The sequence below is a fragment of the Meriones unguiculatus genome, chromosome 12, assembly GCF_030254825.1.
Source record: "Meriones unguiculatus strain TT.TT164.6M chromosome 12, Bangor_MerUng_6.1, whole genome shotgun sequence".
Classification (NCBI taxonomy): domain Eukaryota; kingdom Metazoa; phylum Chordata; class Mammalia; order Rodentia; family Muridae; genus Meriones; species Meriones unguiculatus.
In genome coordinates this window covers 7,316,501-7,334,847 of record NC_083360.1, presented here as the reverse complement: position 1 = coordinate 7,334,847, position 18,347 = coordinate 7,316,501, and the positions used below count along the sequence as shown (strand labels likewise).

At 35.4% G+C, this 18,347-nt stretch overlaps 1 protein-coding gene across 10 annotated transcripts in view; it reads left to right on the top strand.

Moving 5' to 3' along the window:
- The window catches only part of Pcdh7 (protocadherin 7), a 441,342-nt gene that overhangs the window by 230,076 nt on the left and 192,919 nt on the right, over positions 1-18,347 (top strand). For 4 of the 10 annotated variants that reach the window (XM_060365303.1, XM_060365301.1, XM_060365304.1 and 1 more), the window contains exon 3: positions 14,035-14,130. The exons of the other annotated variants lie outside the window; for them this stretch is intronic. In XM_060365303.1, the coding sequence (XP_060221286.1) occupies positions 14,035-14,123 (89 nt within the window). In that variant the 3' untranslated portion in view covers positions 14,124-14,130. The remainder of the gene's footprint in view (positions 1-14,034; positions 14,131-18,347) is intronic. 10 annotated transcript variants of the gene reach the window in all.

The window sequence follows — 18,347 nt, the reverse complement described above, 5'->3', positions numbered from 1 at the left end:
GGCGCGCACATGCAGTGTGACTTCCTGGTTCTCTAGCATACTTACTTTAATTATACCCACCACAAACTAAATTATTAGGCTTGCTTAAACTTGGTTAAGCTAAAAAGGTTCATTAGGCATGGTAACCAGTTCAAATAAAATGAAAATCATTTCAAATAACTACCACGAAGACATGAAAAAGAAAGACATATTATGTACATACCCGAAAAACATTACCCTTCCTCATTCTTTCTGCTGTATATTATTAAATCATTCAAAAACAAGGAGCTACTATGCCTTACAAAAATACATTCATAATTCACTGGAGCCAGCATTTACTATGTGTAATTTTTCCTTCTAAAGAAAGAATGAATTTTAAATTAAAGGACAATATATATTTAAAAATTAACTTATAAGATCGCACAGTTGGGGGAATGCACATGCAGAAAATACGTATGTCTCAAAGAGGGTTAGGTAAAAATAATTGTTTCCACTGAGAAGTTGGCATCGTTAGTTTGCTCATAATTGACCTAGTCATTAAAAACCTCTCAGCCCCCATCTGTCCCTGCTGCTCTTTTGTGATTGTCACATATATCTTCCCACTAATAAGTAGAAAGGTTTTCGTTTTCTTTGTGGGTAGGAGGCAGGGCATCTCTGAAGTGGTTAGGGCTCTTCCATGCTTCACCAAGGGAGGAATGAATGGAAAACACAATATAGCTTCATGGTAAGATGTCTGCCTCTGAGATCTTTTCATTTTAGCACCTGGAGAAATATTGCTATGTTATTGCTCAGACACACATTCTTACTAAGCAAAGGTTACTGCCATTCATGGCCAAGAGTGAAAGGACTCATTCTTAATATTTCTAGCACTTCATTTAGCTGTTCTCCTTATTGATTGGGCTTTATAAAATACCTAGTTGTACTTCAGGTGCACTTCTAAGGGCAAAATTTTTATATTATGGACTAACATGCAGCGAATTTGACTTTTAAGTTACTGTATAATTTTGGTATAGATTCTGACACTTATGAATGAACTTTAAGAGAGAGCATTTCATTGCTCATTGTGGAAACACACGCATCAGTTCAGAAAGACTATACTAAGCATGTTAGAAACTATCTTGTAATTAACTTGAGTAATAGAGTATGTGTTCAGAAATAATTTTAGATTTGAAGTGATCAGCTGAAGTCAACAGTGCCGTACACTGCAGACCAGACAGTCTCCTACCATATGGAATGTTGTATATTTAAAGAGGTAATATTCCCTTCAGTAAGGATACTTCTATTAAATTGCAGTTAGAAAATTTGTAGTGTGTACACCTTGATAATTACCTATCTTCTCTTAATATTTAAAACACCAGCACAGCATATGGCATAATCTTTCAGCTAAAATGCTAACAACAACAACAACAACAAAAAACTTATACTATATAACATGAGGATTTATTTTCCTAACTCTTTCTAGTATGTTTTTCCCCTTCAAGAATAAGATGTTATATCATACATTTGAAAATAAGGATATTTTGGAGTAATTAAAATATTACTTTAGGGCTACTTAATTGGATGATACCAATTCTCGTTTTCATTTTTGATTTAATTTATGTCTAATGCTCTTTTATAGTATTTATTTATTTTCTTAAATATAAGAGTAAAAAAGTGCTTAGACTTGGCAGTGCTGATATGAACATGTCTCAGAAACAGCAACAAAACCTTCATGTTTTCAGACAATTGCACATAGAGTTAGTATTTCAAGTTGCTGTTGAAAACCTCTGATAATCCAAAGTAAAAGCACCGGTTATTCATTATAACCATTTTAATACTGTGGTATATTAGGCTTTTAAAATATTCTTTTTCCTAGTACTGGAAGCCAGCCATAACTGCCTTTGTCTCTGCAATACTTGCTATAATAGAGTATTTAGGATATTCCTGGTAATAATACTCCATTGATGCAAATGAAGGTAGATCCAACTGGTAACTGACTTCTCTCTAATAGTGAATTGCGCTCTTGGAAGAAGCCAGCAGTTAGTTTTCTATGGAGGTGAAGGTTTAATGTTGAAATACTGTTTACACATTTATTTACACCACTGAACAGTCTCACCGCCAAGCCTAAAGAAAATTGCTCCATAAAATACTTGGTAATGTAAATGTGAGAATCAAAGTTATGTATCTTATGATATATTGAAATTATGGCTTGTAGGAACATGATCATCTCTATAAAGGAATCTAATATACATGTTGGCGAATATTCCAGTGATGCCTAGTAAAAATGGATGCTGCTGTAATATCTGCAAAGCAGCTACCTGTCCAGATTTATGCCCTTGGCATTTTTAATCATGCGTGGCATGGCTGTGCAAATCTAAATTTGATGTAGGAAAATTTAAAATAAGCATTTATTTATAAAACATTTTTCTTTCACAGAAGATACAATTCTACGGTATACTGTAGAATATATTTTGATTGATTTCCTCTTCCACTTCTTATATTGGCAAGAAAAGGATTTGTCAGTTTAGAATACGATCTTTATTTGGATTCATAACAGAATCTCAGGTCAAACCTGATGATATGTCCTGGAACCTGAGACTAATAACCTACGCTAGAAAGCTTGGTGTGGCTGGCAAAAGGACTGAGGACTCTACCAAAATTCTCTATGAATTTACCTATTGAAATATGTTTAAATTATTTTGTTTTCTACCAGTAATTTGGCTTTTAAAAATATACTGGAGGGGTGGTGACAGTGGAAGGGATTGAGGGCGAGTAGTTGGGAAAAGTTAGAAAGAAGTAAGGGAAAATGATCCAAGACTATTTTTAGGATCAGGGACTTAGCTCTGAGATTGTGTCTCCTAGTAACATCTGAAGCCCCCCTCATTAAGCCTCACAACATGACTGCCCAACATGAGCTGAAGAAGGATTACACTAAGGAACATGCCAAACTGAATGGAGAAAGGCCAAAGAGGATTCAGGCAAGCAAACAACGCTGAGAATGGGAGAGGTGGTCCTCCCCATGGAAGAGCACACCAACTCGTCAAACAGGGAACCCTGAAAACACACATAGAGGCAACATTGCACAGATAGAATAACTATATTTGGGAATATATATGTATATACATATCTGCATGCAATAACAATTAGTGAAAACTGAGCCTATTCATTTGAAAGTTGGGAGGGGTATGGGGGAATGATTGAGAGGGAGAAAAGGGAGAATATAATCAAATTAGAACTCGACAAATTTTCAAGTCTATTTAAATTAAAAACATATTAAAAATAAAAAAGAAAGGTGTATAGCTTAAAAAATATTGGCCTAGTCTCTCCTTCCCTTACTAGGGAACCCACATGGAGACTGAGCAGTCTGTGGGCTGCATCTGGGCAGGGGTCTAGGTCCTCTCTGTGCTTGGTATTTGGTTGATGCATCAGTCTCTGGAGTAACCCCTGGGTCAAGCTTTTGTGGATTTGTTGGTCTCCTTGTGTGGCTCCTGTTTGCTCCAAGTCCTTCTATCTTCTTCCATAAGACTCCCTGATCTCTGTCCAAAGTTTGGGTGTGAGTCTCTGCAGTTGCTTAGATCCCCTGCTGGGAGGAGTCTCTTAGAGGAGATCTGTGGTAGGCTTCTGTCCTGTTTCCTCTCTTCTACCACTTCCAGTGTTTATCCTGTTTGTCCTTCTGAATGAGAATTAAACATCTTCCCTAGTCCTCCTTATTGTATAGCTTCTTTATGTCTCTAGGTTTTAGTACTTTTATCCTATATTATAAGGCTTAATGTCCATTTATCAGTGAGTATATACCCTGTGTGTGTTTCTGCTTCTGGCTTACTTCACTCATAAAGATTTTTCTCTTGTTTCATTCATTTGTGTATAAATTTCATGATTTCCCTGTTTTTAATAGCAGAGTAGTATCCCATTGTGTAAATCCAGATAGTCCTAATGGGACCTGATAGTCTAGGGTCAGATAATAGAAGAGGAGGACTTCCTCTATCAGCAGACTAGGAGAGAGAGCAGACAGGGGAGAAAAAGAAAGGCAGGGTAGGACTGGGAGGAGAGAAGGAAGGGGGCTACAACTGGGATAAGAAGTGAATAAACTGTAAAAAATAAATAATATATAAAAATTAAATAATAAATACAAATTTAAAGGAACAAAAATTGGTGGACTTTTGAGTATTTATATTTTCCTGGCTTGATATTATTTTAGTTTCTGTCATCACATGTTCAGAATTGAGTCTGACTGAAATTACCATTGGGTAATCTAATAGTCAGTAAGATTTCAATTATAAGTATAATTTTAAAAGTTAAACTTTGAAATATTAAACTTGTTTTAATAGTCAGGGATGTTGTTTAGTGGTGGAATGCTTGCCTAGCATAGATATGGGCCTAGGTCTAATTCACGCCACTGGCAGGCTGTTCAAATTGAATGTTTCAAACATGTAGCTCCAAAATGTAAAACTTTGTAAGGTTATATTTTTGAACACAGAAAAACAATGTCCAACACCAAGCCATGAAAATATTTTTTTGTGCATGATGTACAAATAGAGAGTTTAAAAGACAAAAATGTAGTTTCTTCTTTTACAATATTCTTAAAATAAACACAGCTATTGTTTTTTACAGTGGAATCCATGTGGCATATGGCTTATTTTCAAGTTCTTGCCCTCCAGGAAATGCTTAACTTAACTAGAAGGTGAAAGAGCATGTAAGTTAAGCAGGTTGGAGGGGGGATAGGTCGTCCACATACGTTAGTAGTCCATTCTGCTGTTTATTAAATTTGATCACCCGCCAGTGCAGACAGCTGATAGAAATACAAAGAATTCAGCAGTTATGCGGAAGTACGAAAACACACACACATGGCCTCTCCTTCTGTGGACTTATCATCTGTCAAATTTCTCTAGAGTATACCATATTTTAAAGGCTCGAAATAAAACATTATGAACACATACATGCATAATGAAAAAAAATATATGCTTTGAGGGAACAGCATTACCCAAAGTTATCATTTTATTTCATGTAATTTAAATTATGGTACTGAAGAAGGTATTCTACGCGTTAGCTGAATTCTACCTCTGAGCATATTGCCTATCTATTTGGGTGCATGTGAACAGGTTAAGGGGAAGATACTTTTAAAAAAAAGTTTTAGACAGTGTCTGAGATGCTTGATAGCCAAAGAACAACTGGTGTTTTAAAAATAAATTAAAATGCATTAACTATGAGCAGAGTATTTCCAGTGAGCGACGGAGTGAACAGAATGCTGTGACTCGCTCCCATTCTGCAGATCTATGAATAATCATTCCTTGAGGTTTGAAGATTATAAATAACAGTGCTGAGTGGAGTTATTTCTGCTTTACAAAGGAAATCATCCATTTTGTTTTCATTTTCATTTGGGTAAACTCAAAATGGCTTTGCGTAGCTTCTGCTAATTGTATCCAAGAACTAAGCCTTTTTCTACGAAGGAAATTCTTGACGATTGTGAGTGTGTTTCTGTGCTTGTGTGGGTTAATTGACTTAGAATTGACAACTGTTGTTTGACTTAGTGAGAACGATGGTAGTAGATGTAAAGAGAGATAGGTAATAAAATATGGAGGTAACTGAGATATATAAACAAAGCTAAAAGCAAACTAAGTTCTAGGGACAAATGACTGGAGAAGGACATACTGACAGTTTGCAAGTCTCAGTGAAATAAATGGAATATGTCAGTTACTCTACAACATGCTTTCACACATACACTCCAGAAAAGTGAAAATGAAACTTCTCAGGTGATATTTAACTGCATATCTCAAGCTACTTGTGGTATCTGGATGATGTATGCCATTTGGAATAAAAACATAAACAACAAAACAGCCATGATTTTTGTAACCTTAATTATCAGTCTACACAAGATGATGCTTTGAAAGATTATAAAATGCTTGTTTTAATATTTATGTTACTTAATTTTAAAGCAAAAATTCTTTTAAAAATGATTTCTATTCAGGAAGTTGTTTGGCACAGGGGTCTTATATGAGACTGTTTCTCCAACCAAGGACCATAAATGAATATAACCTAGAACCTCTGCTCGGATGTAGCCCGTGGTAGATCAGTAACCAAGTGGGTTACCCTAGTAAGGGGAACAGGGACTATCTCTGACAGGAACTCAATGGCAGGCTCTTTGACCTCCTCACACCCCAAGGGAAGAGCAGTCCTGCTAGGCCACAGAGGAGGACCTTCCAGCCAGTCCTGAAGATACCTGATAAAACAGGGTCAGATGGAAGGGGAGGAGGTCCTCCCCTATCAGTGGACTTGGAAAGGGGCAGGGAGGAGATGAGAGAGGGAGGGTGGGATTGAGAGGGAATGAGGGAGTGGTATATAGCTGGGATACAGAGTTAATAAAATGTAACTCACAATAAAAATTAAAAAAAATGATTTCTAAATATATTGGTAAGATGGGTGGTGAAGATGGATACATATATGCATATATGTGTGTATTTCTTCAGTGTTACACATATTAGCTTTAGACTACATAACAAGAGGATAGACACTCCAAGCTGTCTTTCTCACCATAATATCTCCAGCTATTACGCTACTACTTAATATATAATGGATGCTCAGTAAAGTTTCCTGAATCATGAACAAATTAATGCTTTCTAGATCTTGGTTTTATCTAAAATTTTCATAATCTATTCTTTACTTGCACTTGTATTTATTTAGTCTAAGTTAAATTGTGCTGATGGCAAATTTACTCAAAATTACTATTCACCATGAAATCAATTGGTCTTTTGAAAGAGTACAGGTTAATTCTAAGTATGTCCTAGACTTTTGATGAAGGGCCTGATTTACATTTAAAGACTATTCTTATATAACAAGTATGATTTTACCTTCTTTTTGTTAAATGACAAACTAAAGAACATCAATTTAAATGTGCGTGAGTGTGTGTGTGTCTCTCTGTGTGTGTGTGTGTGTGTGTGTGTGTGTGTGTTGTAATTGCAAAGTTACTTTATTAAGATCTCTGTCCATGGACCTTGACTACTCAATTTAGAGTAGAGAAAAATTAATAGAACTGTTTTTGCACTATCCCTTTGACAAATTTAAATATTACTATTGTTTTTCCCATGATATAAAGATGCCTGTAATAAAAATGGCTAATAGAAAACTCACCCACTGAGATAACAGATAGGACCCTTTTCCTGGAAATATCTCAAATGCTAACTGCAAAATGAGAGTTTTAACAGGGCTTTCTCAGCTGATGATGTTTTGCTATTTATATGCCACATCTCTCTGTTACTTGCATTCATTCAAAACCAAAAGCAGGATGTTGGATCATTCTTGTCTTGACTGTGAAACCTTGAAAAAGATTTTTGACTCTTTTGTGTTTTCTATGGGTTTGCCTGGGAACTTACAAATGCACAGAGTTTAACAGTATGTGTGGTGGTATTCTTTATGTGTGTGTGTGTGTGTGTGTGTGTGTGTGTGTAGTTTGGATTTGAATTTCTTCGTGTAAGATGGTAAATTTATTTGTTATTATTACTATGTCTTACACTATTTAAAAGTAAAATAAAACAAAACGAAAAGATAAAAAAAATAAAATAAAAATGTATGGGACTGGAGAGATGGCTGAATGGTTAAAGCCGTTTGTGATACTAGCAGAGAACTCAAATTCAATTCCTGGCATTCACATGGCAGTTCAGAACCCATTGCAACTTTAATCCAGGGGATCAAATATCATAGGAGGCTACGATCCTTTGGGGAACCAGGCGGGCAATGGTGTAAAGGCATAAATGCAAGCAAAATATTTGTGTGAAAAAAAAGAACAACAAAACCCAAAGAAAATTAAAACAAATATTTTAAAGTGTACTTGCCTTTTAAATTGATATGATCTGAAATTTTTTTCCTCTCTTTTATTCTTATTTTTATTTTTTATATTATTTCCAGTTTATTTACTTTGTATCCCAGCCATAGCTCTCTCTCCCATTCCCATCCAATCCTACCCTCCCTCCCTCATCTCCTCACTGCCCCTCTCCAAGTCCACTGATAGGGGAGGTCCTCATCCCCATCCATCTGACCCTAGCTTATCAGTATCTTCAGGACTGGCTGCAAAGTCCTCCTCTGTGGCCTAGGAAGGCTACTCCTCCCTCTGGGGTCGGGGGGGGGCGGAGGTCAAAGAGTCAGCCACTGAGTTGATGTCAGAGGCAATCCCTGTTCCCCTTACTAGGGAAACCCACTTGGATGCTGAGCCGACATGGGCTACATCTGAGCAGGGGTTCTAGGTTATATCCATACATGGTCCTTGGTTGGAGAATCAGTCTCAGAAAAAAAAAACCCTGTGCCTTGGTCCTTGTGGAGCTCCTGCACACTCCAGGTCTTCCTAATTCCCCCTTCTTTCATATGATCCTCTGCACTCTGCCCAAGGTTTTGTTATAAGTCTCAGCATCTGCTTTGATACACTGCTAGGTAGAGTCTTTCAGAGGCCCTCTATGATAGGTTCCTGTCCTCTTTCTTGTTTTCTGCTATTTCCAATGTCCATCCCATTTGATTTTATAAGTGAGGATTGATCATCTTACCCTAAGACCTCCTTCTTGTTTAGCTTCTTTAGATATACAGATTTTAGTATGTTTACACTATCTTATAGGCCTATTATCCACTTATAAGTAAGTATATATGATATGTGTCTTTCTGCTTCTGGGATAGCTCACTCAGGATGATCTTTTCTAGATCCCACTATTTGCCTGCAAATTTCATGATTTCCTTGTTTTTAATTGCTGAGTAGTATTTCATTGTGTAAATGTGCCTCCACTGCTAGTGGGAATGTAAACTTGTACAACCACTTAGGAAATCAATCTGGCATTTTCTCAGACAATTAGAAATAGTGCTTTCTCAAGATCCAGCCATACCACTCCTAGGCATATATCCAAAAGATGCTCAAGTACACAACAAGGACATTTGTTAAACCACTATCATAGCAGCTTTATTTGTAATAGCCAGAACCTGGAAACAACCCAGATGTCCATCAACGGAGGAATGGATACAGAAAGTGTGGTACATTTCCACAATGATCTGAAATGTTGTGACTAATCTACCTTCAAATATCACATTTCCATATGCAACTACTTATATGTTTCTTACACACTTGTATCCTCGTTTATTTACTTATTACTAGTATAAGGACCCAAATCAAAGACTTATATAAGATTTTTGAAAAGTCCACGCCATGGAAGAGCCAGATTAGGTTTTCGTTTTAAGAACTGCTTCTACTTTCTATGTTATTTTTATAAAAATTACATTCTGTATTGCACGAGAATCCAATCATACATTTTAAAATTCTCTTTCATTTTCTTTCTGGGTTAAATGTGTGTGAGGTATTAGTGGAGTTTGGAAAAGATTTGCAAGTACCTGTATATACAATACTTCTCTTTCTTGTGTTCTAGAAGGTCATTTTCAGCTTCACTCTTCTGTTTTCAAATTCGCTTGTCACCGTCTGACCTTCCTTACCAACAGTGATTCACTTCTACAATAGCATTTGTTTTGTTACTTTTCCTCCTGTTCCTCCTGCCTCATATACTCTACTGGCAACAGTTTATTCTTTTTAAAGATGACAGTCAATTTCTTACATTATCCTAAGTAATTGTTTCATGTGAAAAACATATTTTTCACTTCTGTCCTATCTGTTTCATTCTATCACTGAGTGTCTAAGCCATGCCTGTTTCTCACTGCAGTGGTTCTTAAGTCCCATCGCCTGTATCTCCTCTCAGTTCCTCCTCATCGCCCTGCTCATCTGGTTGCATCCGTTTCTGTCATTGAAAACAAACAGAGAAATCACACATTTAATCCCAGCACTAAGTAGGCAGAGGCAGGCAGGTCTTTGAGTTGGAGGCCAACCTGATCTACACAGTGATCTCCAGACTATCCAGGACTACATAGAAAACACCATCCCCCAAAACAAAACAAAACAAAACAGAACAAAACAAAACAAAACAAAACATAATGGCTTCTGAGAGATAATAACAAAAATATAATAAGATAAAATAGTAAATATTGGAATGAGACAAAACAAAGGAAAGAGTCAAAGAGAAGCACAACAAACAGACTCAGGAATCCAGTAAAAATACTAAACTGGAAGCCATAATATATTCACAAAAGACCTGGTACAGACCAATTCACCAGGTCTACAAGTTTTTAAAATGTTTTAGTTGAGCTGCTTTTTAAAATGTTAATAAAGTTATTACCTAATAAAATTTTATTATAATAATTCTCAGATTTGTACATGACAGTATTCCAATTATCATTTTCAGTTTAATAAAAAAGAATAGTGGATGTTTTTCTTCTAAAGAATTTTAAGCATCATATTGCTGACATTAATATATAACACTTTGAGCTTTCATCTATGTGAATAAATGTATAAACACCCCCTATCTATGTGTTAATCTCAAATCTAATTACAATGCAATTTAGTAATAGAGGCTAAAGGTTTATACTTAAATAACACTGACAATGTTTCTAATCTCATTACTCTACAACTATATTATTAAATTATATTTATTCATTTTACTGTGTAAAATTAAGTTCTTACTGATTTTTGTTGGCATTAAACTTTGCAATTTACTTCTTGAAAGCTCAGCACCACGATGTACTATATAGCCCAGAACAGTATCAATGCCATTGACCTTTTCCTAAAAACTGAGCTAAGAATAGCGTTACAATCCTCTGTTCTTTTGTCTCCTCCACGCTTTTTATTGGTTTTAAACAAGCTCCAAATAGTACTAAAATAATGACTTTTTTCTTTACATATATTTTTGTTATAGTTTCTTCTAAACTTTCTCAGTAGCTCAATACTCTCTGGTAACTTAATCTGAGGCTTGTATAATTACATTTTATTATGTAAAATACTGCTTGTTCCTCTCAAAAGGCAAGTTCAGCAATGCCACCCTGTAACAGAGCAGACTGCCGTGTTCTGACAAGTGACCCACTACCCAGTGCCTTACTGAGTCTCTCTTCCTCCCTGGTCAATTCTGTTGCCACTGAGAATGGCTTCTAATCTCATTGTCAACATGAATGAAAGAGGTCAGTCCAGCCCCTGGACACTTGGACCCTACCCATAATTCAATACTCATGACCCTTTTGATGCTAAGACAGCCCATTTCATGTTATTTAACAACTATTACCAAGACAGAAAATGAACAATTTTTCCAAAATATCATTGTCCAAAGCGTGGCCCCATAGATACACTTGGTAGTTACATGTATGAAGGTGATCAATTGTGCTGAGTTTCACTCAGACCCAGAGCTGAAATAGTTGCTTTCTAATTCCTGCAGGGAGTTTATTTTACAGTCTTGTCTCACCAAAACAATAAAGAAAGTAGTGCTGATATCTGGAACTCGTAGCTCTCTCCTGTGGATCTTTATTCCAGATACACCAGCATCTTACAGTGGATTGAAAGAATTAGGCAGAGAACAGTTCTCCACAGACTAAAAACTATTTTTGTCCCATCTTGTTTAGTATGTCTTCTCACACGCCACACACATTTCCCCCACATTTCTCATCACAAAGTCCGAACTGGCTGAGGGAACTTCATAATGTCCCTGGCAGTTTGTGTGTAGACTTCCTTGACTGCAAAATGATATAAGTCTAACTCATTCTTCTCCACACTGTTATATTTTCTGAGAGAAAGTTCCCAAAATTCATAGAAAATCATCACAGACTTTTTACTGTCAGTGCCCCTCTGTAAAAAACACCAACTTCTCCCAGAGTTCTTGTATGCATGAAAGTGAAAATCAATCCCTTTATTTTCACTACCATGTGAAATCTAGCTCATATTATTCTTCATGAGCAAAATTTCTGCCAGGAATGCCTCATGAATGGCAAAGATTTTTTTATTACTATTATCTTAAATCCTACCCTTCAAATATTCCATTTTTATTTCTATTGCTCAAAAAAATTTATTTTACACAGCTATTTATAATTATTTTTATATGACTCGAACATTTGTGATAATTGTTTTCCTCCTTTTTTAATGAATATGCACTCACCAAAGTTACTTTCTAATTTCTCACAATGCGATGTTATTTTAAATATATTATCCATAATATAGTATTTAACCCTTCCTTAGATCACACAAATATTTAGTTACCTATAAAAATTTTAGTATATTAGGAATCTGTATGCAAAAAAATAGTCAATTTCACCATGTTGAATAAAAGTATTTGGCTGCAAATTCAGAGCATGTGGATTCTACATTTTTTTTTCTTGGATTGCAAGATTCCACATTTGATTCATCTAAAGATAAATGCTGATTCTAAAATAATCATTCAGGAGTATTTAAATATATTAATAATTTGGTTTAATTAAATATATATAATTACTGGAAAATATAGGCTTTAATTTTGGAGGGAAACTTACAATTTAAAATGTTTTGTGTAACAATATTTTAAGTTAAATACACAACAGAAAAAGGTAAGATTCATAACTGACCTTTACAAAAAGAACATGTAATTGAGTTTGTAAAGTGGAGATGTTTCTTTTAATTCAACGGACCTACATGGTACTTATTTTGCACCTACAAAATTTTGTGAGGTTAGTCTCTTATGATAGCAATTAATTTCCAAGATTTCTCAGTTCACGAACTGACTAATACTATTGCCCAAGCTTTAGGTGTTTCATGTTAAACAGACAGGAAGGCTAATCAGAAGTTTGTCAGAGACAAAGCATGTTGAGAAACTTGAATATTTTGAGACTGTCTAAACAGGATCATGGAAAGACCGAAAAGATTACTAAATTCCAAATATCAAAAGTTTCTCTAATAGCTGCTTTCCCAAACATTGGGATTAAAAATTGAGATTACTTTTAGAAACAAGAATGCAAACACATACTTAGGCAAATCCTTGTCTTTACAGAAAATTTCAACAATGTTGCAGCCTTAAGGTAATAAATAAAACAAGAAGTATATTTCTGTCAAGAGTCAAGGTCGTTTTTTTATACAAAGGAAATTAAGTGCTATTTTTAATTCTTGGGCCATTCTTTACATATATAGTTTTGTATTTTACATTGCTGTGATAAATACATTTAAATATGCACGTTAACTTGTACAATATCTAAAGTTTCTTTAACTAAATAATTTAAAAGAAACACTTCAGATGCATATTTTGCATTTGAGTATAAACCAAAAAAGTCAAAGACCTCTTTAAAAAGCAAACACAAAGATCATATGCGTAGCCAGTCTTGCTTTTCACTTGTTGTTTTATTTTTCAGCCTGTTATTAAAATAATTCTTATTAAAATACAAATATTTACAAACTCATTATTAAATGTTTCTTTTAATTTTTCTATGTAATTCTATTTATTTAAATATCATATGCAGCATTATGTAAATATAATTAAAAACAAATACTTTTACGAACTTTATTAGTTCGATCTCACAAGGTTTGTGTACTCCTGCTAAGTTAAATATCTTCTCCATTAAGTTAAAGAAAGGTATTTCAATGTCAAAGCTGTGTGTCCTTGGAAGAACATGACAGAGAGCACCTTTTTGTGTCAGTTTGGCAGCAGCAGGATAGGGGCCACGAAAGAAGTAAGTTAGGGTTTGTAAGAAGTCAGTGCTTGTGATTAGGCTTGACCTATAACTTTTTCCTTAAATCTGCCTTTAGAGTCTATGCCCACGATCAAATGTCCCGGCTTACACTGCTATAGTCGGTTAAGATATCAGACTTGTTAGTCTACTATGTGTAGCAGCCCCTGGTGTCCTTGGAGAATTATAGTTGCAAGCCTATTGATGGTCATCCTTCAGAATACCTACGCTGGGCGCCACGGTGGCGCTTGCCTTTATTCCCGGTGGGACGCAGACGCATGTGGATCTCTGATTTCTAGGTTACCTGATGCACAGAGCTAGCGCCAGGACAGCCAGGGCTATGCAGAGAAACTCTGTAAGAAAAAAGATACGGAAAACAAACAAACAAAAAACCTAGTTTGTTTCCATCACTCTTGAGACTTGTGTTTTTTAAAGGGAAGAAGATAGGAGCTAAGACTGTGGACATGTCTGTTGACACAGCCTGTGGATGGACACCGCAGTGCAGCCTCTGCTGACTGGCCCTTTACATATTTCGCCATCTCCCTTCCCCAGGTGTTGCTGCCATCACTACCTTTCCCTTCCTTCCCTTTCCTCATGGCAAGACGCATGGAAGAAGAGTGCTGTTAAGGCCTCTCCATTAACCAACAGGTACGGCGGTCCCCAGCTGCCCTCTCTGAGCTCTCCACTGCTGCTTTATCTATCTCTCTTACACATAGAAGATACCATGATCTAGACACAGAGCTTGAAATTATGAAAGGATTGTTAGATCCTGTTTCTTTTTGCATTTCCCACTTGTGGCACATTGCAGAATTTGCTCCAAAGTTGTAGAATTATTATTATTTTTCTCTTGGGTGTAGAATATAAAAGGATTACTGATACTGTTGATAAAAAGGTGCTATGATCAGTCAATTGAAGAGAAATAATATTGTAATATTCATTATGTCATGTTCAACATTCTATGAATACATATTGATACAATAAGTTTAAAACAGCAAAATAAAAATACTTTGTAGATTTTAATTCAGAATTCAGTCTCATTTACATTTTAGAAGCCTTGTACAAAATGATCTCACATGGGTTTATAAAACTTAGACGTATCCCAGTTCACATATCTGAATTTATTTCAGAACTACCACATTGATATGAAAGCACAACACATGCTAATTACTATTGAAAAAAAAAAAACTTTTGTTTTGTCTGCTCATCTGGTGGCATTTGAGGAAGATGGAAGAGACTGCTATGTTCAAGCCCTCCCAAGACACCCTTAATGTATAGTATAAGAGTGTGAAAGGATTTGGACCTGCAGGGCATAAGTCTAGGAGAGTCATGACTAATAAAACATCCAGCTCTTAGTCATCCAGGGGCAACACCCATCCTCTTGATTTCCTCTCCACTGGGGGAACTGGTCCTTCTGGCTCCTGCAGGGGCTTGCTCTGGAGATCTAAGGCTCCTTCCTTACTGTGTCCTGTGACTCTCCGGCTTTTTGAGATATGTGAATAGAACACTACCTTTGGGCTAGGAAGACAGATGCGAGATTCTTTAAACAAAAACCAACTGGAATGTCTGTAAGTGTGGCTGTGTGAGGAGAACTGTGTGTTCAGCCCTGAGAACAGAGCAACTCACTTTTATTTATATGTCCTCAGCTGAAGGTCAAACATCACAAACACAGTTTCCACAGTTTCTGGGTGTGTTGAAGTGTCAGCAAACCTGGAAAGGCAATGACTCTCAGCCTAGATGGTGAATATTCATGACCACTGCTTGATTATTCTTCAGAATCCCTTATGCTCATGCTGCTATTCTTTATGTTTTAGTGGTTTTGGCCAGACTACAAACAATTCTCCTGCCACCACCTCTTACTCAACAGAGTGAGTTCACGTCCATAGGGCCTGTTAGGAAAACATTCAATTACAGCCTTTGTAGAGGTTCCTAGGTCAGAATGTTGGCCTCTTTTCTCACAAATTTGTCTCCATAAATGTATTCTAAAAATGTTTCTCTTCATGTGATAGGTAAGAACATGGAAAATTGGTGATATAAAAGTAGCCAAGAGCATTCAGGATTGTCTTAAGTTAGGTGTACCTCACATCTGACTCATCCCATGTCATGTAGACACTCATTCTCAGTGACCCCTGACTTTCCAGAGAACAGAAATTCACCTCTCCCATCTTGTATCTTCAGTGTACATGCTGAGTGAATGTTTAGAGGGTAGATATTATTTCTCCCACACATAAACATGAATCTTTCTCCTCACTTACATCTATATATGTTAATGCCTCTTTTATATTCCTTGCAGCTTATGGTTTTGGGGGAACATTATTAATTTCTTAGATTATTCAATATAACTTTTCTAAAGGAAATAATTCATTTTATTCTTATAGATTTAAAATCTATAATTTTTAAGTGTATAAATTTATCACAGACACAAAACTATTTGTTTCTATGTAATGATAGACACAAATCCAGCATTATTATATCTTATATATAATGAAAGGTCAAAAAAATGTGTTTTATGAATTTGAAAACAGCAAGTCACAAAAATTATATCTTATCTAATATGAAAATGATGAAAATGCATACCAGTCTGAAAATAAACTTATGGATATATATTTTAAAAAGACAGGACACCGAAAATTTAAATTTAGAAGTCAAAGCAAATATATATATATATATATATATATATATATATATATATGATAGAAAGAATCTTAAATTTTAAAAAGTTATTAAATTTAAAGTTTTCTTTAAATGAAGGAAATGTTTCCAGAAAATGAACATTGAACAAACTTTAAAATAATATGCAATAATATCGTTAGGTAAAAATCGATGTGACCGGAAAAAAGAACATCACTTACGAGTTAGTGTTTCCTCTATTTAAAAGCCTCTGTGCTAAAATGGCTGGGATATATCTGAGCGTGCAATGATACATCGATTTAAGAATATGATATTCCTTAATGACTACTTTTGTGGAAACAGTACTTCTCAGTGTGTGACCAGGCCAAATGCATTAATTTTGAGCTATACATTTTCAAAGAAAGAGGTTGTGCCAAAAGAACACAGTTGAATAAGACTGGATGGAGAAGTAAAGTCTATGTGAAAATATCTCACTTGACCACATTCTACCAATAAATCCAAAAAATGAATTCATCATTTTAGATTTCATGTTCTTTAGGGTTTTTGTTAGTTTTGTTTATTACTCATGGAATTTTAAAAGTGATTAAATAGCTAGATCAGAGGTCAACAAATTCATTATTATATTATGATTACATACTCCATATCCATCTTTAATATCCTGTGTGCATGAATAATTTCAGTGACAGGACTCTAAGGGGTAGCTTACTCTACTTTAGTATATTTTAGTTCTCCACTTTCTCCTTCCCTCCCTTTTTTCTTCCCTCCTTCTCTGAGTCCCTTCTCCCTCTCCCACCCCCCACCCCAATACATTTTTTTGAGCTGAAATCTACCTTCCTTTACATTGTAATTGCTTATCAGCATTCCCTCTTTGGAAAAGGAAAACTACGCGCTACTTCTTTTTCAAATGGAAGTATTTTCAAATTTAAAATCAGATTGATGCAATGTTATAATGTCGGGATGTTTGTGGCTCTCTGTATGTTCTTAGCTGGTTTACAGCTCAGCCAGTTAATTTGTCCATTACTTGGTTGCAAATCTTTTTGGTGATCTTGTTATTTTCGTTTTCTTCTGTAAATCTAAACGCTTTGTCATACAGCAAGAAATTCAGAATGAGGCACTCTTTTTGTACTAATATTTAATCTGTTTGAAGAATCTAGTAATTTTGCCAAAATATCTTCAGGCCTGAGAAAAAGGGTTTATAACTATGCAAGCGTTTGAACAGAATTTTGATATAAGAATGTAGGTCTGGACTGTGGGCAATAAGGAATGCAAGTATAAAAGAGATTTGGCTTTAGAAACAAAAAGCAGTTTTGGAAGAACTTAGTCTTTATTAAAGTGAATCTTTAGCCAAAGACAAGCAAACGCAGCAGTAAAATAGATAGTTATTCTTAAGTTGAGAATAACACCAGTAGAGAGGGAAAAAAATTGTTCAAATTATTGACTTAACTGATAATAACATGAGCTCATCTGTAACAATAATTTCACAGAGGTCAAACTAGAGCAAAATAAGAATAAAAAACTGGGTAAGGCATGAGCTGTCAAATCTGTATTAATAAAAGCTACTACAAAGTAAATTTTTCACTTATGCACACTCTTGTTTAATGCCAAATTGCTGTCAATGTCCCTTGGCGAGTTCTATTTATGACCAGATTACAACACACTCTCAGAGGCCCCTCACATCTAACTCTCAGTGAGTGCTGACAGAATATATGGTCTTTCTGGAGCTGTGAAATTTAATTAATTTCCTGGCAGAGTACCGTTTTCATGCCACATGCTTTTGCCCTGACCCCGCTCAAGACTTCCATTTTCAAATGTGCTTTACATATTGTAAACCTATATCATCTTGATGAAGCCCTTCCACGTGGTAATTTCAGTGCTTGACTTAATTTTCTCAAAAGCTTCAGTGCTTACATAAATTCTCACTTTTTGATGTATTGCTGTTGTTTGCTACGTTGCATGTGAATATTTGCATGCCTCCTTCCACTATTTGATATTCAGATCTCAAAGCACTACCCTTTAGGTATTACCTTAAATATGAGATTCTTTTTAAAAATTTATTTATTTAATCATTTGATTTATATCCTTGTTGTTTTAGGTAAATTTTACACAACAACAACAACAACAAACCTTTGTGTGCTTTGTCTCTCATTTTTATTGTAGGTACAAGCCATGTACAATGTATCTAATGTCTTCCACTTAGTATCATAAAGAGCAGTATGGAAAGAAGGTGCTATAGATTA